The 26,161-nt window shown below is 43.5% G+C and overlaps 1 protein-coding gene across 1 annotated transcript in view; it reads right to left on the bottom strand.

Moving 5' to 3' along the window:
• Positions 1-201: 201 nt before the first annotated feature.
• The window catches only part of RHOJ (ras homolog family member J), an 80,494-nt gene continuing 54,534 nt past the window's right edge, over positions 202-26,161 (bottom strand). Inside the window, exons 2-5 of the mRNA XM_037031435.1 lie at positions 25,006-25,064; positions 12,295-12,459; positions 10,294-10,389; positions 202-1,009 (exon numbers count right to left, since the gene is read on the bottom strand). Coding sequence (XP_036887330.1) covers positions 863-1,009; positions 10,294-10,389; positions 12,295-12,459; positions 25,006-25,064 — 467 coding nt within the window. The 3' untranslated portion in view covers positions 202-862. The remainder of the gene's footprint in view (positions 1,010-10,293; positions 10,390-12,294; positions 12,460-25,005; positions 25,065-26,161) is intronic.

A 26,161-nucleotide genomic window follows, 5' to 3' on the forward strand; every position in this document is an offset into this window, starting at 1 on the left:
AAAAATATTCTCCCTCCAATCAATTTGATTGAAAAGCAAAAATACAACTTTATTAAACACAGTTCAGTCCTAATTTGCAATGACAATATATAATACAGAAAAAATAAGGCTACTTATCAACGTAAGCATTTCTAGGGTGAATCTTTGGCAAAAATGTAACCTGCAACTGTTCAGACAACATTTTTTTTTTCAACTGGGTTCAAAACCATGACTCTGAAGTTTCCAAAAGTTCTAACGTTTTCTTATGTGATCTCATAGTCAGGCATTCAGAGGTACAAGTTGGTTCTAATAGCTTTGGTAGGAACAGGCTGAAAATAGAAATGAATATAAAACACGTTAGGCTAATTTAGTATGGATTTGTAAGGTGTGAGTAAACTGGGGCGTTAGTAAATTTCTTAAAATAATACGTATGAATGTAAGACACATAGGAAGGATAGCAGATGCAGAAAAAGAGGTTGGTATTGTTTTCCCATGTTTTGTAAAAGACATCAAGTAAGGCCACCAGCACAGGAACCTAGTGCCACTTTTAGTTTTCCTGCGGCAGTTTCCTATCGGCTTCACGTTCACGGGAGGGACAGATACAAGACAGGCTTTGACTTTGTTTCCAACGTGTCAGCAACGGCACTGGCTGAAACCCGGCTCAGCATTCCGGCAGTGTGTGCGAGGTGGATGCTTCTGGCTGGTAGGGAGGCAGTCGGCTGGCTAGTGGGCTGGGCTTGGGGGTGCTCACAGGGCGGAGAAGGAGCCTCTGTGCCAAGGGACTTCCTCTCTGGTCGCGTCCTCCTTATTGGCTTGACCTTGGCCGTGGAAGCTGGCTGCCATTCTCGCCCATAGATGGGGTGGAGGTGGGTCTCAAGCCACCTCAGATAACTGAACAGCAGCCGTGACACGCGGAGCAGCGTTCCTTCTTTCTCTTGGGGTGGAAGATGGTGAGGATTGCTTCATCAAACACCGCTTTCAGACCTTTCTGAGTCAGGGCCGAGCATTCCAAGTAGCACTGTGCTCCGATCTGCAGCACAAAAGAGAGAGGGGGTGGGGCATGAGAGGGGAGACGGAGAGGGAAGCACAGTGGTATCAGCCCTCTGCCCGGCCCAGTGCAGTGGCTGCTTGTTCCACAAAGAGCCTGGGGGGTGGTTTGGATAGTGCTTGTTATATTTTGCGTTCCATCTTGCCTCTGCTTTCCTGATTTTTGTATTTTTATATATTTCTTACTTTCTGTCATTAACGATAGATGGTTCTGGATTTCTTTTGCTAGGCAATACATTCTGAAAGTGATCCATAGCCATGTAATCCTAATATAAGAATAAAAAAATATAAAAATTAATAGAGGATTCAAAAAGAGTGATGTGGTGTCAACATATTTTGTGAACCTCAGGGCTCCATCCTGTTGGGTTTAGCATCTTCTCACTTGTACACGGGATGTGTCAGTTCGGTCCAAGTGAACTGTGTCTCTTTCTGGACACAGTGAAGCAAAGTGTCAACTTGGTTGATAAGCATACAGGAAAAAAGTGGCTGATACAGTTTTACGGGTTAATCTTGAATGAAATTTACTGGTGATAGCGAATTCTCAGCAAGGAAATATCCAATTGATGTTATTATTTGGTTTTAAAGTTGTATTTTTAAGCGCTTAATAAAACCCAAAGCATGTAAAAATAAAATTAGTAAAATGCACTTATTGGCAGAGACACCCTTCTTATCAGAAGACAGTCTATGTGTATTAAAGGATAAAATATTTTATGTTTGCTTAGGGCTTTATTTCAAAGCCTTTAATGATTTCATACTATGGTATACTTGATAATCACGAAGTCCCTATGAGAAATAATAGAGATTCAAGCCAGAACTGTAGATTCTCATTAGAAAAATGCTAGGGCAGAGCAGACCATGTTTTGCAATCAACTTCATGAGATAATTCATAATTCACTATTTCCCAATTTTTAAAATACTCGGTGGGCCAAGCAAAATACTGATGCGGGATAGCTTTGGCAGCAGCCAGCACTTAGTAATGAGTAAAGAAATTTGTGGTTCAGCTTAGAATAGAGTGGGAACAGTCCCACGGGGTAATGTGATTTACTTAAGGACATTCACATAGAAAGTGAAATAACTAGACCCAGAATCTGGTCTCTACGCTGTATGTTCTTTGCCTTGTTCTATGACAGTAACTACGACCCTTATCAATTAGCTTCTCTGCAAGGAGCTGATCAAGTAGACAATCAATGAAATAATATTATCCACCTATTTGAAAGCCCACAGATATACAAAGTAAGCATAATGTTTCAGGAGCTTCCAGTCAAGATGGAGGCATAGGTAGATATGCTTCGCTTCTTCACACAGCCCAAAGAAGGATAACAAACAATTTAAAAACAAAAAACAACTAGAACTACCAGAAAGTCAAACTGTATGTAAGTCTGATAACCAAGGAGTTAAAGAAACACTCGTCCAGACCAGTAGGAGGCATGGAGACAGAAACCCAGACAGCAAGGATGCAACAAGGTGGTGGCTGGCAGTCTGGGGCACACAGAGCAGCAGCTGGTGGAGCGGGTGGTCCCACACTTGTATGCAGATAAGCCAGGAGGAACAACTGGGGAGCGAGAAAAACCATGTAACCCAGGAGTCCAGCATGGGAAAAAGAAGTCTCAAAACTTGTGGCTGTAAAAATCCATGGGGGTTGTGGCAGTGAGAAAAACTCCCAGCCTCACAGGAGAGTTTGTTGGAGAGACCCACAGGGTCTGAGAACATACACAAGCCTACCCATCTGGGAATCAGTACCTAAAAGGAGGTACAATCCACTTGTGGAAAGTGAGCAAAGTGACTGAAAGCTGGTGGAGAGCTGAGCACATGGCATTGTTCCCTCTTGGAGCCCTCCCCCACATACAGTGACACACCAGCAGTGACGTGTGTTCCCCACCCTGGTGAATACCTAATGCTTGCCCCTTACAATTTAACAGGTGTGCCAAGACAAAGAAATATGACCCAAATGAAAGAAGAGACCAAAACTCCAGAAAAAGAACTAAGCAACAAGGAGATAGCCAAACTATCAGATGCAGAGTTCAAAACACTGGTAATCAGGATGCTCACAGAAATGATTGGGTGGGGTCACAGAATAGAGGAAGAAGTGAAGGCTGTGAAAAGTGAGGTAAAGGAAAATATACAGAGAACCAACAGCGAAAGGAAGGAAACCAGGACTCAAATCAAAGATCTGAAGCAAAAGGAAGAAATAAACATTCAACCACAACAGATGAAAAAATAAGAATAAAAAAATGAGGAGAGGCTTAGGAACATCTGGAACAACTTTAAATGTTCCAACATCTGAATCATAGGGGCGCCAGAAGGAGAAGAGGAAGAGGAAGGAATTGAAAACTCACTTGAACAAATAATGTAGGAAAACTTCCCCAATATGGAGAAGAAATAGACTCACAAGTCCAGGAAGCTCAGAGGGTACCAAAGGAGTTGGACCCAGGAAACACACACCAACTCTGTGGGCCAAGCAAATCATAATTCCATTACCCAAGGTTAAACATAAGGAGAGAATCTTAAAAGCAACAAGAGAAAAGGAGATAGTTACCTACAAAGGAGTTCCCATAAGACTTTCAGGTGATTTTGTCAAAAGAATCCTTACAGGCAAGAAGGGGCTGGAAAGGAATATTCAAAGTCATGAAAGGCAAGGATGTACATTCAAGATTACTCTATCCAGCAAAGCTATCATTTAGAATGGAAGAGCAGATAAAGTGCTTCCCAGATAAGGTCAAGTTAAAGGAGTTGATTATTATCAAGCCCTTATTATATGAAATGTTAAAGGGACTTATCTAAGAAAAAGAAGAATATCAAAACAATGAATAGTAAAATGACAACAAACTCACAACTATCAACAACTGTACCTAAAAACAAAAACAAACTAAGCAAACAACTAGAACAGGAACAGAAATGGAGATCACATGGAGGGTTATCAGCAGGGAGGGGGAGGCAGGAGAATGGAGAAAAAAGGTACAGGGAATAAGAAGCATAAATGGTAGGTGCCAAATAGACAGGGGGAGGTTAAGAATAGTATGGGAAATAGAGGAACCGAAGAACTTATGTGCATAACCCGTGGGCATGGTCTAAGGGCTGAGAGAGAATGCTGGAGGGAGGGGATGCAGGGAGGAGGAGAAAAAGAGAAGAAAAAATGGGACAACTGCAATAATGTAAAATGTACACAAAAAAACTAAGCATGAAATAAAACTGTTCTGTTTGGGTCTAGATAGTATGTACTCTTTTTTTTTTTTTTGCTGTAAAGAATGATTACTATATGAAGGAAACTATTCAAAGAAAAGATATTGGATCTTGAAGATCTATTTTATGGCTTTCATTTTGGTCCTGGCTTGAACTTTGAATTAGATAATTTTTTTTTTTAAATAATGAAAAACAGTTGGATGCAAGAGAGGAGTAAAAGGGAACATTTTCCTAGTAGTGTCATGAAATGTCATTTGTTACACATTGGGATTGTGTCCAATGCTCGATATGAACACAGGTGAAAAGCACATTACTCTAGTGAATGTGTCATCACTTGTGTCATCAGAGAGATATTCAGAAGCATCTCTCTGACACCTCCTCTGAGCATCAGAGAGGTTTCATGCTGGAGTCAGGAAAAGGCACAGCCTTGTTACAGGGATTGCTAAAAAACAAACACACACTCCCCTCCCGAATGCCCCCAAACAAGAAAATCCATTGACACCCACAAAGATGTGAAATGGAAAACTATCTCAAGGAAATACTGCTTTTCTTACGGCAGTAAGTTCCTTCACTCCTCGGAGCAAAGTGACAGGTACAGCCAAACACTTGGAACCCATAAATAAGGGCTCGGGACCTGCAGGTGCTTGTTTAGATACACATGCCAGCAACCTGAAACCCCCTTCACCAGAATAATTTATTTCCGAGAGAGAGAGAGAGAGAGAGAGAGAGAGAGAGAGAGATTAGAGATTGAGGAATGTAAACTGAGAAAACACTTTCCTAATAACTTTATAATAACTACAATTTTGAAATTAATGTGGGAACCATATGGCTTTTGTGAGTCCCATGCAAACAGTAAAATGATTTGTTTCTTTTTTCCAGTTTTCCTGAGAAGGCGCTGACGTCATCACTGCAGGAGTTGGAGGTGCACAGCATGAGGCTGGACTTCCATGCACTGTGGCGGCAGCCGTTACTGTTCGCTTGTTTCCTTGCTTGTTACAGTAATTGTTTATTGTAGCAAGTTGGTACAATATGAAAAACAAGTCTTACTTTTCCTTAATCCTGGTATTTTACAAGATTATCCTAATGTGTCCATTGTTGTACCCTCTTTTTTTCATAAAAAGCTACATAAAATGATTTTCCCATTCCATAAAAAAGTTATTGTTCCAAAGCTAGGAAATTTATCAGCGGTGTACAGAACATACAAGTATCTGATGAGAAGAAATAAAAGCAAACAAAGAAACCCACACTGACCAAACCCATGGAGAAAGCCTAGTACTTCTCCCAGGCTCCCCTTGCAGAGGTGGGACAGGTTACAGAACAAGGCAGTGTGTAACCGGGAGGAGTAGAGGCAGAGGGGTTTTTCCGGCTGTAGACGTGTCTGAGAGGGAACCCAGATTCAATGACAACTACAGTTTGCTGAGCTAGGCCTCATGTTAAATCAGCTGATTTATTCGTCCACAAGAACCTCATGAAGTCAGTCTACCACCGTCCTTCTTGGCAGCTCAGAAAACAGATGCCCAGAGAGGGTAGGTGCCTCCCTCAGGGCACAGAACTAGCAAAAGGGCTGAGATTTGAATTTGTCCGTCTGCAGAGCCAGGGTCTTAACCTCTCTGTTGGGCTGCCTCTAGCAAATGTAAAAAAATGCGGTTGAAAGAGCAAAAGTAATGAACAAGTGGAGAAGGAAAGGGAAAGGAAGATACATCCTATAGCTGGAGAGGAGACATGAGGCTAGTGGGATAAACAGAGTCAGCTGGACTCTGAAGAAATGGCTAATGGCAGGGAAGTTCTTCACTTCTTACTTAAGAATCAGAAAAGATACACAGAGAGGACAACTTGAGAGTCAAGGAAAAGAGTCGAATGGCTTGTGCAAGAAAATCCATCTCCACACATCAGAATTATGATCGAATTGCTGAAAGAGGAAAGGCATTTCTAAGCTGGACAGGTGTGTGGCTGCCTGTTCCAAGCCCGTGGAGAAGAGACAGCCCACTCGGGGTGGAGAACGAGAGTACACTGGCCGAGTGCAGGTAACATGAAGTGGTGCGTTTGCAGCAAGCCGAAGGCTACACATCTTGTCTAAAAGATGGTTTGAACATTGTAGTTGATCTGGACATGCTGGCTAGTTTCACCAGACCTGTTGTTTTAGAAGCCAGAAATGTGTATATTTATATGAAGTTCCCAAACTGTTCAGTGTTGGCCACTAACTCACATTAAAAATACCTGTGTGGACGGGTCAGAGGATTTAAATATGGCCCATCGCTCACCAGTGTTCTCCTCAGGCTTGAAAGGATGCCTTTGTGTGTGCTGCTCGCCCCCTTCGAACATTTTCTCTCCAGTCCCCTAGCTTTGTCCACCTGACAAGTATCCTTGTCCTTGAACCTGGCTCAGATGTCGACTGCTCCAATAATTTTCCTCTGAGTCCTTCTCCCCTGAATGTACCCAGCATTCCCTCCTCTCTGGCACTTTGCACATGTGCGTTGTGCTTACTCAGTTGGCATGATTTTCTTGGTCCGTCTCTCTCCTTTTCTAGCCTGTGGGCCCTTGGAGGGCAGGGGCTGTCTCTCCTTCATCTCTGTAAACGCAGGCCTCAGTGAGGAAACGACAAGTTGCAGCGAGAACAGGAGAAAGAGGAAATGACTGGCGTGTAAGACAAGTCAGGACGAGAGGACTCGAGACTGTGGTTGGCGAACACGGTTGGACATTGATTACAGGATTTTTGCAGCAATTTTGCTGCTTTAAACCACACTGGTAACTGTTATAAACCCAGCAAGACACAGGTGCTACAATAAAGAGTGAGAAGAACAGTAAATAAGGCACAAGGTGAAGAAGATGGAAAGAGAGGGCAAAAAGAGGCCAAAGACTAAAGAGAGAAAAATTGTAAAGTGTTTTTATCAAGAAATGCCTTAGGAATTCTGAAGTCAGAATTCAGACTTTCTTAGGAAGTCTGAACTTAGAAAATCATGTGTAGGGCCCTGGCTGGTGTAGCTCAGTGGATTGAGCACGGGCCTGTGAACCAAAGGATCACAGTTCAATTTCCAGTCAGGGCGCACGCCTGGGTTGCAGGCCAGTTCCCAGCAGGGGACGCATGAGAGGCAACCATACATTGATGTTTCTCTCCCTCTCTCCTTCCCTTCCGGTCTAAAGATAAATAAATAAAATCTTTAAAAATGTTTAAAAAAAAAGAAAATCATGTGTAGGTTGTAACAGATGGAATTGGGAAAAAGCGCTCACAAAGAATTACCATCTCAGAGCTACGTGTGGCAAAGCTCCTGGCACATACTGGGTATTCAATCAATTACTGCTGCACAAATCTAGCAGCAGGGGCATACAAAAGTGAGCAGCAGATGGGGAAAGTAGGCTGGAGATTTAAGAACACAATGATGAAAAAAGAGGGAGGATCATAGAAGTACAGAGATAACCGTGGGTATTTATTATAAATTGATACAAATTGATACAAAGTATGTAAATGTGGTTGATTCTGGAGTACAAAGAACTGTGAATATGCATGATATTAAGATGTCCTGTAAAAATAAAATGCCATTTGAGGGCAAAAAGAGATGATAGCTGACAAATGCTTTGGAAATGAAAAAGTATTGAACGAAAGGAATCAGATATGACAACCTGAACTTGCAAAGTGTTTTAAGTTATGGGGAGATATGCACAAAAATATTGGGCTTCAGCATATGAAAAAGAAGGCCCAAACCTGAGGGTTTCCTTTCAGATCATGGTAGACGGGGCAGGAGAACGGTTGGCTAGAGCCCACCCCCACAGCTCTGCTCTGCCACCTTCTAGAGGTGTGACTTTACCTACTTGCCTGTTTGCTTTAGGAGAGTGGGAACAATAAGAGGCACACCTCAGGGGGCTGCTGTGAGGACCGATTGAGACAAGACATGTGAAGCACTTGGCACTGGGCCTGGCACTGCGAACACTCCATAAATGCCGACTGTTATTATAAACTCCTTGACGGGAAAGTCAGGGAGCAGAGCAACTTAAAGCATCTCTGTAATTACACGAATTGTGATAAAACAAGTTAAACTCCTGCTTGGTTTTCTTCTAAATTAGATTTTGTAAGCTAAACACGATTCTCTCTGTATCTGAGAGCAGTTGCTAGGAGAAGCTGGCAAAAGGCAATAAAGCGCTGAACTCAGCCATTGTTCCTAAAATAAGTATGACACGAGATGGGAGGCCTTGGAACGACTTCTTTCCAGAGGGAAAAGTCAACTTCCCAAATGAGGAATCAGGCCAGACGCTGATGGTGGTAGGAGGTGGGCCCAAAGCGAGGGATGCAGATGAGCGCCAGCAAACAGCTGGCGCTGGGCCTCCGGGGCCTCCTCGCCGTGAAAAGTGTGTCGCTGGGGATCACATGCAATTATTTATGGAGCTATATCTTTATGCACCTTAATAGGATAGTTTAAGCTGGATGTTTGAGGAAAAGACAGAAGAAACTATAGACGTGTACCCATTTTATAGGAGGAAAAAGAAATGGTTGGAGGAGACAGTTTGCACAATAGCCAGGTGCACAGGTGTGATGTCTGCACAGGGGTGATGTCCACACAGCTGGGATAGAGTCATTTATGTGATTATCAGCTGCATGACTCAAACGTGCTTCTCTTCCCAAGACTCTGTTTCCTCATCTGCAAGATGAGACAAACACTGTGTGCCCAGGAGAGTTACACCACGAGGCCGAAATGGGACAGAGCTTCAAAGTGCATAGTGCACTAAGCTCTCGGTGAAAGGCTCACTCACACTAGTTGTTCTGACGCTACTATTCACAGAGGGAGGAAGCGTTCAGTTTCTCAAGTATTTGTACGAAGTTCTCATGTACCATGCCCATAAAAACATAATTTTATTGAATTGATTTCTATTCAAGTGTATTGTACTTCGTTTGGTACGTATAGAAAAATTTTAATATGAGGAATGCATATGCTTTTGTTAATGAAGCATTTGTAGTTAATTAGTTTTTATTTACTGATTGATTTTAGGGAGAGAGAGGAAGAGAGGGAGTCGGAGAGAAGCATGAATTTGTTGTTCCACTTATTGATGCATTCACTGATTGCTTCTTGTATGCGCCCCGGCCAAGGATCATACAGCAACCTTGGGGTAGCAGGACAGCGCTCTGGCCAACAAACTATTGGTCCAGGACCTTAATTTACTCTTGATCAGTTTAAAAGGGTGACTCCTAACTCCTCTTGGGGCATGCATTTTGCAGGGTTAGTTTCTTTAGAAAGCAAAAGAAATTTCTAAAACCTCTGGCCTAGGTTGATAGATTTATGGCTAAATCAACAAAGGGTGGATTCAGGTTATGAAAAAAGACGTGTAATCCTTCATTGCATAAAGTACCTCATCTCCTTTATTTATTTTTTCGTGTCTGCTTTTGCATACATTTTGGTGGTAATCGGGAGACACAGATTTGGTGTCTGTCAAATACTTGTAAAATATTCCCCCTGTCCCCCCAAATCACTATTCATGTGAAGCTCTCAGGAATGAGAAAGGTCTGTTGAAAACAGTTCCAGCTGTGAGCAAGTTTCTATTGTCTGCAGCTTGGGTTCTCCAACTAGTTACTTTTTGGTTTATGTTACTCTTCTAGATGCTCTTTGTGACAGAAGCCAGCTTCTCTAAGTGGTTACACTTTATTTGGTGAGAAATACTGAACAAATATAAGCCTGCCAGGTGCCTTACCTAAGTTTCTCCCAAGAAAACCACAAAGTGCCTTTTATGGGGTCATTTAAATGAGTTATACCAATAATAAGCAGTGAGATTTACAAATACATATCGAATGACTCTGTTTATTCATAATCAGTATGGCCAGTAGGTATTCTAGAGGTTGCTAAATCAAATGCTAAGTGCCTCAGCTGTTTGAGACTCACTGAGTTTCTTTCCTAATGAGAAACAGATAATGCTGGCTGACAAGAACGCGGACCAAATGGTCCCCGCTGGCCCGATTACAACAGAGGGGAGAATGTGAGGCAGAGAGAAGATTCCGAACACGAGGCGCTTCAGAATCAAAAGCCTCCGTAGCTCACGCGTTCCAAGGCATACACCAAACTCTTCTCAGCACACATTTAAAATTAAATTCACATCTGACCGTACCGCTTTTGCAAGCTTCACACCATGCTCGTAAGTGAGAGGTTTTTCTTTCATGTACAGCAAACGGGCCAAGGTTTTGGGGTCATCGCGGAGATCAATCTGACAAAAAACACATGCATGATAAACTCATTCTTTGCAGGCACGACCAGGTATTTTAAACTGTGACATGATAGAGATCCTCCTCCTCCCCATGACATCGATGAAGTTGCCAGATTTTCTCTAAGGAAGCCCATATGCACCCCCTATTACGTCTAAAAATTAAAGCAGCTTCTTTGTAAATGTATATGCATAAGGCTTTTCTTGTCCTCTCCCCTTCAAAGCAGTCACCCTGGAAGCTGAGGACTTTCTCCAATGGTTCTGTGGCCGTCTTAGCTGGTTTTGGAATTTCCTATTCATTTCTAGAGCATTCTTACAGGGCATACGAGATCAGTCTTACGCCCTTACAGTGATGCTCATTTGATCCCAAACTGTATCACTCAGTTTTAGTGGTTACTTCCTGGTAAAATAGATGGATTTTGGCTTTTCTAAACCAAACCTTTACCCTCAAAGGGATGAAGTTTGCCACCGGCGAGGACATTCTAACGAATGTGCTGCAGGCTCGGAAAGCAAGTCCCGAAGAGGAGCTTCCAACGGGTCTGCTTGAGGAGCGCGCATTAATCTTTCCAAAGGCAGAACTGCTCTGAAAATAGCATGTATGTTTGGATTAGGTTGTCTAATTTAATTAAGTATTTTAGTTGTTTTAAAATCTCACTGTATATGAGAACCCACTCATCCATGGAAGGCATGACTGCGGGTCCATGCAGGCTTGTGCTTTAAAGAAAAACCAACGCATTCAGGACACTAGGGTCCTGTTTACGAGTATATTGTGCGGCTTTACTAATCTGCAGCTTTTTGGTTTTGGGCTTTAATTGTTCATCTTAGCGCTCAAGTCATATAGAGATAGATGTTCACATGTCCCATCACATAATTTGGCAGCAGGGTACCTGGGCTGCATCAATATGGCCAAACATTATTATTGGGAATCAAGGCAAAGGACTTCATTTAAACAAATAAGTAACTTACAGAGCAGAATCATCAACTACATTATTATTTATAAATGTGTCAACTACATGTCCATATCTTCTCTAGAAAATATTTTTACTTTCTTTTATGTTTTTTTAAAAAAATTATTTTTGTCAAGCAGAGTACACAATGAAAAAGAGAAAGCAGCAACCTACGAAACACACAACAGAGCCCTTCGGTATTTTTCCTCTCTGTGTCTTTGGGATAGTAATTTAGGTTTAAACACAGCAAAGAGCAAATCTATTTAAAACTATACAGACATACAAAGTTGGGACAATATTTAAAACCTTTGGGCAATTGCTGTTGGAAAGTCAAACAGGGGGCCTTTACTAGCTTTCAAAACACTTTTAAAGGCTTTCACAGTTGCAGTTTTGTTTCTCTGGTGTATCTATTTTCACTTTTGTTCTAAGTTCTGGAGGCCAAGGGGCTTAAAGGGAATGAATGGAGAGGAGTGAATTTCTGAATCCCCTATCCGGGAGTGTTTCTGGAGAGTTCCTGTCATCATGTGACCGTTCTGATTGCTGGGGTCATTTTGACATCTGCACCCATTTTGTGGCTTTCAAACAACCATAGATTTCAGATATAAAACACATTAGGTAATAGGAGTAACTGACATCCCCACTTCAATCCTCTGGCTCAGGGCTGCAGACAGGTGCCTATTTCAAACATTACTTTGTTATTTAAAATACAAAGCCAAGAGATTATTTTTTAAAGGTCACACCAGAACTTCCTGCCTCACATTAGATAGCTCTCCTGTGTTTTCAACTACGGCTAAATAATTCTGTGGACCTTAAGAACAGGCTGTTTATAGGATTGGTGTCTCTGAGATTCCATAGTGTTTGGCACACAAGGGTTTGCAAGGGACCCCTAAAGGCTCTCCCCCTTTGCCGCTCTCCCCCGCTCCGCCCACCCCGCCCTGCCAGTGCCCGCCCCTTATCCCACCTGGGTTCCTATGAGCACGTAAGGCACATGAGGCATGCGGTCCTTCAGCTCCGGCACCCACTCCTCCTGGACATTGTGGTAAGAGGCAGGGTTGACGACCGAGAAGCAGATCAAAAACACGTCAGTGTTGGGGTAGGAGAGAGGCCTCAGCTGGTTGTAGTCCTCCTGTGGGAAAAGCAAAGAGTTTGTGCAGGAAAAGCCTGGGTGAGGTGGGTGCCCGGTGGTTCAGGGAGCCACACGGGCAACCTTCCACTGTGACCCACTCCTTCCCCCGCCCTGGGACCTGGCGGTTCCTTATATTACTAAAAATTAAAGAGCCATCAGTTAGGAAAAAAAACGTTTTGTTGTGAGATTATAAGGAGATTATAAATTACTCTCTTTTAAGATAAACTTTTAAAAATATAGTTTTAGTAGCTTTAGTGAGGTAGTTTGCATACCATAAAGTTCACCCATGTAATGTCTGTAATTCAGTAAGGATTATTGCAATTCTACTACCATGTTGAAACTGTGTTGTATTAAATATGGATTTAAATTAGTGGGCCATTGGCCAAGGCACAAGAATTCTCTCCTTATAAAACTTTTAAAAACGGCATTCAAATTCAACATTATAGAAAAGCTAACTAAAATGCCATCAAGAGTTGTTGCCAAGTCAGACACCACAACAGTGGAGGGAATATATTGTGTGTAGGTTTAGAGCTCGGGATTTGGGATTGGTTTTTAAGTTTACCCAAAGGCCATACTGTGGCCTAATAATTAAAATGTCAGCTTAATTCTTTTCTCCTGAAAGGGTTTTCAGACCAGAAGATGCTCTGGCCAGAAAGTTCCCAGTTACGTTAAAAAATGCTATTTCAATAGAAGATTTTATATATTTTTATAGAATTTAGTAACATATAAGCCAAAAGTAATTTTATATGTATGTGTACATACTTTTGCTATGTATGTGTGTATACTGTGCATACCTACATGTCCTCACACACCACAATATGTGTTTACACACACAACACACATATGCATACAAGTACATAGATACAACCAAACATATATGTACACACTTATCACATACATTTGTACATAGAAGTGGAGCACCATGTGAATTCATTTTTTAGGGTCCTGACTACTGTCCCTAATATTTAAACAAATTATAAAACTCATATATGCTTACTGCAAAAATTTGAACATTCCAGGTATACATGGAGTAGAAGTGAAACTTTGTTATCATTTCCGACATGAGCTCTAACAGTGTTTCCTCTCTTCCCAGAGGATGCTGCTACTTAATACTATTCTTTCATGTTTCAGGTGTACAGCATGGTGGTTAGTCATATATTCTGCAAAGTGGTTCCCCTGATATTTCAAGTTCCCACCTGGCCCCGTACACAGTTGTTACAATATTATTGACTATCTTCCCTAGGCTGTACTTTACATCCCTGTGACTATTTTGTGACTATCGATTTGTACTTCTTAATTTCTCACCCTTTTCCCACAGGCTCCCAACCCCCTCCCCCTCTGGTAACCAAGAGTCTGTATCTATGAGTCTGTTCCTATCTTGTTTGTTTATTTATTTTGCTGTTTATTTATTTTTTTAAATTATATTTTATTAATTTTGCTATAACAATTGGCCCAATTTTCCCCCTTTGCCCGCCTCCTCCCGGCATCTCCTCATTCAATCAGGCAACCCCCACACCTTTGTTCATATCCATGAACAAATCATATCCATGGGTCATACATGTCAATTCTTCAGATTCTCCATTTCCTACACTGTGCTTTACAACCTGATGACTATTCTGTAATTACCAATTTGTGCTTTTTTAAAAAAATATTTTATTGATTATACCATTACAGTTGTTCTATTCCCCCCCTGCATTCCCCTCCATCCGCACACTACATCCCCCACCATTCTCCCCCCCTTAGTTCATAACCACGTGTCTCAGTTTCTTTAGATTCTTTATTCCCCCTATTATTCTTGCCCTCCCCCTATCTATTTTCTACCTACTGTCTATGCTATTTTCTGTGCCTTCTCCCCCCTTCTCCTCCTCCCACCCCCCTGTTTCTAACCCTCCATGTGATCTTCATTTCTATGGTTCCACTCCTGCTCTAGCTGTCCTCTTGGTTTGCTGTTGTTTTAGGTGTGGTTGTTAATAACTGTGTGTTAGCTGTCCTTTCACTGTTCATATTTTTCATCATCTTTTTCTTATATAAGTCCCTTTAGCATTTCATATAATAAGGGCTTGGTGATGATGAACTCCTTGAACTTGACCTTATCTGAGAAGCACTTTATCTGTCCTTCCATTCTAAATGAAAGTTTTGCTGGATAAAGCAATCTTGGCTGTAGGTCTTTGGATTTCATGACTTGGAATACTTCTTTCCAGCCCCTTCTTGCCTGTAAGGTCTCTTTTGAGAAATCCGCTGACAGTCTGATGGGTACTCCTTTGTAGGTGACTGTCCCCTTATCCCTTGCTGCTTCTAGGATTCTCTCCTTCATTTTGGTCTTGGCTAATGTAATTATGATGTGCCTTGGTGTGTTCCTTCTTGGGTCCAACTTCTTTGGGACTCTCTGAGCTTCCTGGATTTCCTGGAAGTCTATTTCCTTTGCCAGACTGGGGAAGTCCTCCTTTATTATTTGTTCAAATACGTTTTCCACTTGTGGCTGTTTTTTTCCCCCTTCTGGTACCCCTATAATCCGGATGTTGGAACACTGAAAGATGTCCTGGAGGTTCCTAAGCCTCTCCTCATTGTTTTGAATTCTTGTTTCTTTACTATTTTCTGGTTGGATGTTTCGTTCTTCCTTCTGGTCCATTCCATTGATTTGAGTCCCAGTTTCCTTTCCATCGCTATTGGTTTCCTGGACATCTCCCTTCATTTCAATTAGTTTAGCCTTCATATGTTCCTCTAATTCGTGACTATAATCTACCAATTCTGTGAGCATCCTGATAAATAGTGTCTTGAATTGTGCTTCTGAGAGGCTGGCAATTTCTCAGTCGCTTAGAGTTATTGGCTCTGGGACTTTGAGTTCTTCTTGCGCCATCTTTTGGGCTGTTCATGCCTGTTCCATAGCAGGATCAGAGCCCTAAAGTGTTCACTAGAGCAGGGCAACTCAGTTGCTGGGTTGTGACGTTGTATGTGGGGGCGGGGTCAAAGAGGAACAATGGCTTCCCTCTGCCGCCTGCTGCCTCGACCCCCACCGGCACCGCAGCCACCACCATCACCAGGCCCACACGTTTTGTTCCACTGCATGTGAGTGTGCCACCGCTGTCAGCCCTCCACCACTGGGTTCGCCCCCTGGGGCCTGCGTGGTCCGTCTCACTGTGCGTGAATGTGCGACTGTGGTCAGTCTGCCCCACACCCCACTGGTTCCGGGCAGCCTGCGCGCCTAGGTCGGGGGACCAGTCCTGCCCGACCCTGCTCGCTGCTGGCTCCGCCTCTCTTACCGTCCCGGTTAAATGGTTCATAGTTGTCGGACTTCTGTATAATTCAATTTTCTGTTCTTTGGCTGTGTCTTTGTTCTCCAAAACTTTTGTTGTAGTCAAACCTGGTTGTGGGAGAAGGCACAGTGTTTCCACCTATGCCTCCATCTTGGCGGAAGTCTATTTTGCTGTTTAAATTCCACATATAAGTGAAATCATATGATATTTGTCTTTCTCTGTCTGACTTATTTTATTTAGCACAATACCCTCTAGGTCCACCATGCTGTTGCAAATGGTAAAATTTCACTTTTTTTTATGGCTGAATATATATTTCATTGTATATATGTATCACAGCTTTTTATTGTCTATTGATGAGCATTTTATGTTTATATAGATATTAATATAATATACACATAAAGGTTTATAAAGATAAAATGATTATATAATTTGTATTGTTTTGCCACTTTTTAAAAACGTATTGTGTCCTAGATATTTTAAAACAGCAATGTTGCCATCATTCTACGGACCCTGTTAATGTCTTTTTGAAAAGGGGGTGCACGGGTACAGGGTGGGGCAACAGTAGGTTCCCAGTTGTTTGTATGGAAAATGATACAATAATTGCTAAATAATACGGCAAGAACAGACTCTGTGTTTCACATACTCACAACCGTAAGCCTTCTGCCGCCCCGCCCCGTACATGTACTCATGTGGCTGGAAGGAAGCTCCTCAGGCTGTGAGGGGCGCTCAAGGTTGGTGGGCATCCATTTCCAGAAGGTTTAGCTGTTCCAGGCACCCAGCGCACGGGACTCGGCACGCACGCCTGCTACTATTTCTGCTGTGACTGCTATTAAAACCTAAGCAGAGCTTTCCAGCCACCTAAACGAAATGCAATGCAAGATGACAAGGATGCGGAAACATCCTAAAATCCTAAAAATAAACTGAAAGAATTAAAAAAATTAGTTACTGTGGGTCACTTACCATATTTCCATTAAAACAAATACGTGGAGTTAGGTTCATTGCTGAATAAGCATTGGTCATCCTGGGCAATCGCTCTTAGCTGAGCTGTGCCCAGGTCTGTGTGTCTGTGTGTCTGTATGTCGGGAAGGGGATGGTGGGTATGTTTTTACCAGCCTCCCCTCTTTACACAGTTAGCCATGAAAACGAGGTCTTGTCTCCCACAGTCTCTTAGCCTCTCTTCTTTCTCTCTGTGAGTAGCCACCAGGCCCTGATGCTAAGAACTTCCCAGGCCATCACCTACAGCTGTTACGACACCTGCCCTCTGCCACTTGTTCCTCCATCTGGACTGTCAAACAAGCCTCACTTATACTCTGTCCACAGCAAGTATTCCGTAAGCACTGTTGACGGATGAGCTGACACTGGGTCTTTAGTGACTTGCCGCTGAACACAGGGCTCTCCCATGGGCCACTTACTGCGGTAGAATTGCCTGCGGTGTCTGAGAACATCATGACGCCCTGAGAGCATCGTGTTAGCCAACCTCTTGCCTTTACCCACGCTCCTACTCTGGGCCTGAGGAAACCAGAATCTCTGGAGAGTGAGCTTGCGTATCTGGGCTTTCTCACGTCACTGGCCTGGAGCTGAGAACCACTGACTGACTGACGCCATCATCACCATCTTCACCAGCAACTGAAGATATATCAAGGGTTTATTTCTAAGGGCCAGGCATTGTTTCGAGCACTTAAATGAATTATCCTGTTGAATCCTCACCGCTGGAAAGATGGTACCATCAATATACGCATTTCATAGAAGAGGACGTTAAGTTTAGCAGACGTTTGGTGATGGACAAATGTTACAGAACTATTAAATACCAGGATGGGGTAATTAACTCTAGCTCTTAATCGTGACCACACTATTTTCTTCAGAATTAAAGTGGCAGGTTAAGCATTTTCTTTTCTTTTCTTTTTTTAGCACTTTCTTGAATATTCAGTTATCCAGGAATCTTAACACAGACTCAACGCTTTACTCAGGGATCTGAGAATTTAGAGAGCTTGGGGTATAGTGATCTATTTCACAGCCTGCATCTGTCAGACACTGCCACCAGATGGCAGCAGACACCGCATATTTAAAATCTCAAAGCCGAACCAGGGAACACAATAGGGGAAAAATGTCACGAGATGATATACTCAGTAGGAGCAAATAACTGGTAGTTTGACAGGATCATGTTTATATTTGACTGTTTCCACAGAAGCTATCAAAGGAGTCCCTCCGGCTGAGTGACTTCTGAGTGGGACCTTCCTTGGGCCTGTCCTGCTCTGCCTTCTGGTGTCTCTGCTGTGGAAACCCTAGTTTTGCTGTGCTATTCCACTGGGGAAGACTTACTGTACTAATTGCCTCGTCTAGCACTGTTAAGGACGTGTTATGCATTATATAAAGAGAATAAGAATTGGAAAGCCAGTTGAGGAAAAGAAATGAAAATACAGGAAACGGTTTAATATGGGAAAGTGAGGTGGGTGAAGATTTTCTTGTTCTTTGTTAGCACTCTGATGATAGAATAATGTAGAATATTTATCTGACTGAATTGCAAAAATACAATCTCAAGGCTGGAGGAGGTCTTACAGATCAGTTAGTGCAGTGGCTGCCAAAAGTATGGCCCCTGACGGGGAGCTCTGTAGGCACCTCGGGGAGCTCTGTAGGCATCTCAACGCCCAGGCCCCCGCCTGGCCCTCCCTCCCGAAGCTGAGGCTCTGGGGGAGGGGACTGCACCCTCTGTGTCTCAACGTGCCTTCCAGGTGACTCTGTTGCAGCTCAAGTTTCAGAACCATAGGTTATTGAGCTTCCCTTTCACCTCAGCCAATTTTATAGTTTAAGAAACCAAAGTCTAGACAGACTAAGTGATTGCATTGGGACTACTGGGCAAACATACCTTTAGAGAAGCCTCACACCTGGATCCGCTGGGCTCCTTTCAGCCCCCATTTACCCCTGGCTGCAGCTATGAACTGTGGCAGGAGGCTGAGGGCTAATAACAGGAAGCATCCCCTGGGGACTCAGAGCCCGGCAGTGGGAGGTTGAGGGATGCCTGTTGATACCTTAAGTGACTCTTTGTACGAGTGTGTGCGATGGAGCACATTTTGAGCCTGGGTTGGAGGCTCAGAGAGGGGAAAAGGGCTGTGAGGAGTGGGTAAATAGTGTAGCTGGTATGTGACACAGAGAGTGGAAGACCAGTGCTTGAATGCTTCTTGAAGAGACAATGTTTTCATTTAAAAGAACAACTCAGATGGGGCATTGGGGGATTAAAATGGACAAAGAGGCTGGGGTGAGAGTAGGGGTGGGGAAGTGAGGGGGGTGGGTAAGGAGGGATTTGGGGCAAGATAGGCTTTGAGTACTTCCCACCCAACTTCACCCCAACGGCAGGAGAGTGTTTGGTTTGAAGGCAAACCTGCTGTTCTGGGATGACTGTGGCCAACTGTGAGAAAAGTTCAGGCCTAGCTTCAGCATCAAATGTACAGGGGACGCTTGAGACCGCTGCACCAGCCCTTCTCAGACTTTATGTACATTTGCATCCCCTGGGACCTTGTTAAAGTGCGGATTCTTATTCAGCAGCAGGTCTGGGATGAAGCCCAAGAGTTGGCATTTCACACAGTTTCCGGGTCGTGTGGACACTGCTGGTCCAGGGACCACACTTTGAGTGGCCAGGAGCGTTGCTCTGTGCTCTCCTTCCCTCCTCCTCCTCCCGCGCCTGATCCCCCACACCCACAGTTATTTGGAAACAGAATTGCTTCCAAGTCTTCCTGGGCTTAGTGACATTTATCCTGGATTTTCAGCACATTTCATTTTCATGTTGTCCAATAAATACACTCCTACCTGTCAGGCTTGGTTTGGAAAATCTGGACAACATACCTCGGGCAGCAGTGTAGCACAGGGCCTAAGAGCATGGGCTAGGGAGGCACGTGCTGTGGGTTCAAATCTCAGCCCTGCCGGTGACTCATATGTAATCCTGAATAAGTTCTCTCTGCCTCAGTTTCCTTGTCTATAAAATGAGGTTGATAATAGTGCTGGACGTGTCAATACTTATGGTCCTTTTAGAACAGAGTCTCGAATACAGTAAGCTCTTTCGTGGTCAGAATTCCGTCCTCCATCCCGAGTCAAAGGCAGCTGCTGTGTCCCGGCCCTTGCTGGGTCTCAGGGCTGAACTTGAAACGAACTTTCTCTAAACTGAGTAGTAACGAGACCCACATGTTTACATGCTCCGGCTGAACCTCTGATAATGTCCTACAGATTCGTTTTCCTTAATTTGGGGAAAAGTAAGACAGTGTCCTATGGTTACCTTTACCAATAACTTGTCGCGTGGGCAAACTGCTTCCTAACCCCCAATCAGCACACCTCCAAAACCACATTAAGATGCATGTGAACAAGAAAGGGTGAGTTTCTCACGGAGGAAAAACATGTATTTTGAGGTTTTAGGCAAACTTTCCGTAAAGGATTGATGCCAGGTTCTGTGCTCCAGATGGCCTCACAGGGTGAGCCAATAGCAAAGGGGAAGACTGGCGTACTGACAAGTGGACCCTGGGTTGCCAGTAATGAACCCCAGATGCACTTGCCCCCTGCCTGGTCCCATGTCTCTTCAGTACATTGGGGAAGAGGGGCTTCAGAAATCAGGGCCGGAGAAGACATGCGGTGTGCAGCCCTGGCTGAGGGGAGCAGCTGAGGGCCTTCTGGCTCCCATGCTCCGACTGTCACTGGTGACAGCTAAGCTGCCGTGGGCTGTCATTTCTCAGTGACAGACACCACTGAGTGCTTTCCCTGTGGGACTGGTGTGCAGAGGACTCCAGGGGATTGCCCTACTGAGAAACCAGGCTCCTGACACCAAAATATTCTTGTTCCTCCCTGGCAAGGCCACTCACTACCACTTTTGCAAATGTTGCCTTTGAGATATGTCCATCCCGGAGTTTGGCCCGAGAGGCCACAATCTGAGCAGGGCTTTGCCCACACTGCTCCTGGAAGCCAGGGTCCAGTCAGAGAAGGAGGCGAGGTGTCTGAATACCACGGCTGGCTCCAACTCTAGGTACCGGGCAGGGGGTGAGAGCGTGTGGGGCTTGGAGCCGTGACCCGGGAAAGACCCCTCTCCTCATTTGGCACTCCTTCCCCGGTGAATGCCCAGGCTCTGCTCCAGTACCCCGACCCCAGCATCCTGCTCTCACTTGGTCTCTCGTGACGCACTCTAAACAAACTGGCCTGTGAGCGCGTCATGGAAAAGTCAGCTCTCGGACTCCTTGTAGCTGAGCCAAAGCTCTGAACTCTAGAGATCCCTTCGAGAGAGACTTTCAGTAATGTGCTCCAAGGGACATGTGCTGAAAAGGATGAGCTGGCGAGACCTAAAGAGAGCTGGTGTACAGGCCTGGCCTCACTGCCTCCCCAGTGTGAGCTGAGGGCTAGTAGCCAGAGGCACAGAAGTTATCTCAGTTCATTGCCTAACCTAATGTTTGGAATTCTACCGAACCGATGAACTAGAGTTCTACAGACTTTGTCTTTGAAGGACTTCACTCCAAGTTCAAATACTAATGTGTTCCAGATTTTTGGGGAGAGAGTAAAGTTGCATAGCAGCTGCCCTGTGCTGCCAGTATATGTACATGACTTCATTATAAATTGTCTTGAGCAAATGCTTGGCTGACTGGTGAAGGCTGGGAGTGGGTCTGGGGGGGGGGGGCGGTGGGGTTTGCAGTTGTGCCCAAGGCTGACGAGGTACAGCCAAGCGGTGGGGACCAGGTCAAATGATTTCGTTCAGGGGTAACTTGGAGGGTAGAGATAATGAGTTCCTACCACTTTACCTTCCAGAGCACCTGTGCTTCTTGAGGTTGCTTTCAGCCCCTCTGATCCCCAGTTGGCTCAAGACAAAGGAGAGAGACACTGCTCCTGGGTCTAGTCATGAAAGAAAGTCTAATTAGCCACAGCAAGATGGCACTCCATAGCAGGGCTCAGAGACTCATTTCCTTTTTTGTGGTTCAAGGAGCAATCAAGTTTGAGATGACTTCTATTTTATTAGTAACTCTGGCCAAATGCGCATTTTCGAGTTAGTTACAGATGTTCCTTAGCTATGTGGCTGCAGCAATGTTACTGAATATAACTGAGGAGGGTGGACTATTCCACCTGAGGCAGGGAATGAAAATTCTGAGACAAGGCTTCTAAATTAAATGTGTTACAAAGTCTTACTGGCAGAGTCATAGAACCATAGGAATTGACTCGGGTAATAGTTATTTCTACGACCTTCGAATGCTAGGATCTATGCTTCAAGCACCCAAAACTTCTAGAGTAGAGCTTCTCAAATTTTAATGTGCATAGAAGTCACCTGGGGATCTTTTAAAAAATAAATTTTAGAATTTAGTAGGTGGGGCCCGAGATCTGCATTCCTACTAAGATCCCCAGTGACGTCAATGCTGCTGGTCATTGGACCACACACACACCTTGAGTGACAAACCTCTAGAACAGTGGTTCTCAATGGATGGTGTGCAGGCCAGTGGCAGAATCGCTGGGAAACCCATTAGAAACGGAAATTCCTGGGCTCCACTGTAGAATAAGGGACTCTGGGGCTGGGGCCCAGTGGCTGTTAATTTTAAAAATTTATTTTATTTTTACAAGGCCTCCAGGTGATTCTGATGCCCATTCAAATTGGAGAACCACCGGTCTGCAGAATGAACTCCCTGTCATCCTTTAGTGTAACAAATTCTGACATTTAATAATTCTTTCCTGCTGAAAGGTCTCCCTTAGGTCCAGCCTCAAGTCATTTTGCTTCATTACTGCATTTCTTTTAGGCTTTCTCAGAGTTCATCTTTTAAATGTCCTAATCACAGAATGTGAGGCCTAGAAGAAACTGTAAGACATGTTCCAATTCCTTTTCCTCATGTTTTATGGCCCTTTATGAACCTTGTCTACCTCTGAGCCTTCTAAGTAGCTGCTGGGAAGGATTAAAGTGAGAATTAAGTTGAAGACATACCTATAATCCATTTATCATTATATTTTACCATCCCTGTCCCTTTGTTAGAGGATTGGGTCATTCTTTAATTTGGAGATTGAAGACATTTTTTCACTGCCTTAGAGCTTCAACTCTTATACTAGTATTATTTAAAATTATTTTCTATAAAGGACAGAACAGTGGGAAAGAAAAATTAAACTCTACTAGAGCTTTTAAAACCATTTTATTGAATTTGAAATTAAATGGAGGCCTGGGGAGGTTGTCCTGGGGGCAATTAACACGCAGAAGCCAACAACTACCAAGGATTGCTATAGGAGCAGTGAGAACCGAAGGGTCTGAGGGGCACAGAGCACGTTCTAGAAGACAAGGGAAGCAGAGAGAGTCAGGCAATCATTCTTGCCCTATTAAACTGCTCAAACTGGATTTATTATCTATAAAATCTTGCTGTTGGGGAGAAGGATGTAAACTCCTCTGCCTTTAATGCCATGAGTCCCTGATGAAAAGGACAGCCCCATGGTTATGTGATTGAGTTAAGCGACTCCAGCCCAAAGAGCAGTATTTGCCTAATGCTGAAATACTTTCTGGTGCAGGAGCAGCCAATTGTGAGTTGCCCTGAACCCTTGTATTTAGTTTGAAGGAGCCAAACCAGATTTCTGTATTGGGTGTCTGGGGGCATCCTTTCCTAGTTGCGTGTCGAATGATGTGAGTGAGCTCCCCAGGTCTGGAGAGGAGCCGGCCCCAACAGCCATCTGCTGTTGAGAGGAAACTGGGTGCTCTGAGGAGCCTTGGGTCTCGTGCTAGATTTTCCAAGTTCCCCACTGCCCAGACCTGCCCAACACCAGCCTTTGACATTCCACAGGTATTTCTATAGTGGTCCTTGCAAATGCATACAGAGATCCAAAAAAAAATGTCACTTACTATTGTTTTCTGGTATAGAGCTTTCAAGTTGGGCAAAAAGACATATCTTCAGATAACTGTGAAAAAAAAAAGCCTACACAAATGTATAACTATAAGTAACAATTACCAGGAAACTCACAGTGGGTAAGAACACGGTAAGACATTCACCCCAAAGGACTTAAGATGCAAGACTAAAACAACCTGCTGATTTTGACCTACATGAGTAACCCAAGACCTATGGTAACAAAAGGTCTATCAAAGAAATTGGCCCACAGTGATCAATTGCTTGGCCACTTCCCCTGCATACCATGAAATGTAACATTAGAAACTTTTCCTAATGGAGCACAGGGTATGAGGAAGGAAAAATAAAGTGGCCTTTTCATCCAAGTAGAGCACGTGCTAACTAATTAAGTGTTCAGAGTTCTAGTTCATTGCCTTACACTATTGGTTGGCCTGGTTTTCTGGCTTGAAGAAATGTATCTGACACAGTGAGAATATTTCAAACATCTTAGAGAATTTAGAGACAACCTCTAGCCATTCGGAGGTTGACCTTCACTTTTGGAAAACATCTAGTTCTGGCTCTTCTTCCTCCCAACACTTACCCCGTCTCCTTCCTGCTCCCTGGCTCCTCATCCCCTACCTCTTTCTGGACTTTTGCACAGGCAATTCAAAGAAAGATGGGCAAAGACTATTGCAAAAAAATGGGTGAAACTCATATTTGTGAAATAGACTCAGTAATCCTAGATCTGGAACTGATATGGGTAGGGAGAGTCTAGAATGGAGAGTCTTGGCCAAAATATATTATTTGGGTTATTGTCAGTCACCAATCAGTGAATGAATCATTATTTGCCTGTCAACACCTCGAATCGTGTAATGGTTCTTTGTAATTATAAATATATATCTTTAAGATTTTATTTATCTATCTTTAGAAGGAAAGGAAGAAGAGAGGGAGAGAAATATCAATGTACGGTTGCCTCTCGTGTGTTCCCTTCTGGGAACTGGCCTGCAACCCAGGCATGTGTCCTAACTGGGAATCGAACTGCAATCCACTGGTTCCCAGGCCTGCACTCAATTCACTGAGCTACACCAGCCAGGGTTATAAATATTTTTATGATATTAAGAATGTGCTTTGGGAGCCCTGGCTGGTGTAGCTCAGTGGATTGAGCGCGGGCCTGCGAACCAGAGGATCGCGGTTTGATTCCCAGTCAGGGCACATGCCTGGGTTGTAGTCCAGTTCCCTGCAGGCCAACTCCCAGCAGGGGATGCACAAAAGGCAACCATACATTGATGTTTCTCTCCCTCTCTCCTTCCCCTCTAAAGATAAATAAATAAATAAAATCTTTAAAAAAAAAAAGAAAAAGAAAAAAAAAGAATGTGCTTTGGTCATCATTTGGGTAGACAACGATCAGAAGAGGTAATATCTATTGAATGAATCAAGATAATGAAAATGAGTGAAGATGATAATAAATGAAGATAATGAAAATGTACCTGTCCTGCGGTGTCATACAGTCCGAGCAAGTGTTGCTTGCCTCCCACTGTCACGGTAACTAGAGGAGAAGAAGAGAGGAGAGTCCGTAAACACGAGCTGCAATCAGGAGCCCTCACATTTCCGCCTGCCAGCATTTCCCTGGACAACGAGGACCAGCGTCTGCCTCACCCATGCGCATTCTAAACCAAGTTGGCAGCATGATTTCCAAATGAAAGACAACCTTGGGCTTCCATCTGGAACTCAGTGACAGTGGATGAGCTAAGCCAAGTCCCAATTTCTCAAACGAGAAGAATAGTATTGGAGCTGCTAAGGCACTCTGTAGACTGCTCATGGATCCTTATTAGGCCCTAAAATATCAGGCTCATGAAGGAAAGGAATGCTGAGTAGGTTCTTGGTGAGGTTGTCTCCTCCTTTCCTTTGGTTTGAGTCACCTTTCAAGGCACAGCATTGTGTAAATAATTTCTCTGTTAGAAATCTCCATTTTATCAGTCTTTGGAATGCTAATACCCCCCCCCCCACAAAGAATATTAACCCACATGCATATTTTATAACCTATAAGGCTAAGCAAATAATGAAATGAGATGGAATTCATATTTATTTTAACATGAATTTTAATAAGTTTTTTTAAATTGAGTATTCCTGTGCTTTTAGCTCAGCTGATTCATTGCAATGTTGAACCTTAGTTGAAGGAGGACATTGTTGTACAGGTTCGGCTTTACAGGCTTGAAGGGTGTATATAGAATGAAACGTGGAGAGCTGGATTTGCAAAGCAGGCTTACTGCTCTGCGAAGCAATTGTATCCAAAAGTGAGACCTGATAGAGGGGGCTGCCAACCACCCTGTACAAGCCTGGGAACGAAATAAACTCACAATTTGAAACTAAGCTGAGATGGAACAGATTGAATGCAAGATTAATACAATTCTCTTGGTGAGTGGAAAGATCAAATTTAAATTTCAAAAAAAAATCCGTCTTTGGGAAAGGGAAGTAAAATAATAAAGGAGAATGTGGGTTTTTTTCTTAGTTTACTGGAAACTGTATAAATGCAATGTAAAGCTGATTTTTAAAAATTGACTTTATTGGGGTGACATTGATGAATAAGATTATATAGGTTTCAGGTGTACAGTTCTATAATACATCACCTGTATGTTACATTGT

This window comes from Sturnira hondurensis, unplaced genomic scaffold (assembly GCF_014824575.4).
Source record: "Sturnira hondurensis isolate 20B ecotype Veracruz unplaced genomic scaffold, ASM1482457v3 Scaffold0021143, whole genome shotgun sequence".
In the NCBI taxonomy this organism is placed as follows: Eukaryota; Metazoa; Chordata; class Mammalia; order Chiroptera; family Phyllostomidae; genus Sturnira; species Sturnira hondurensis.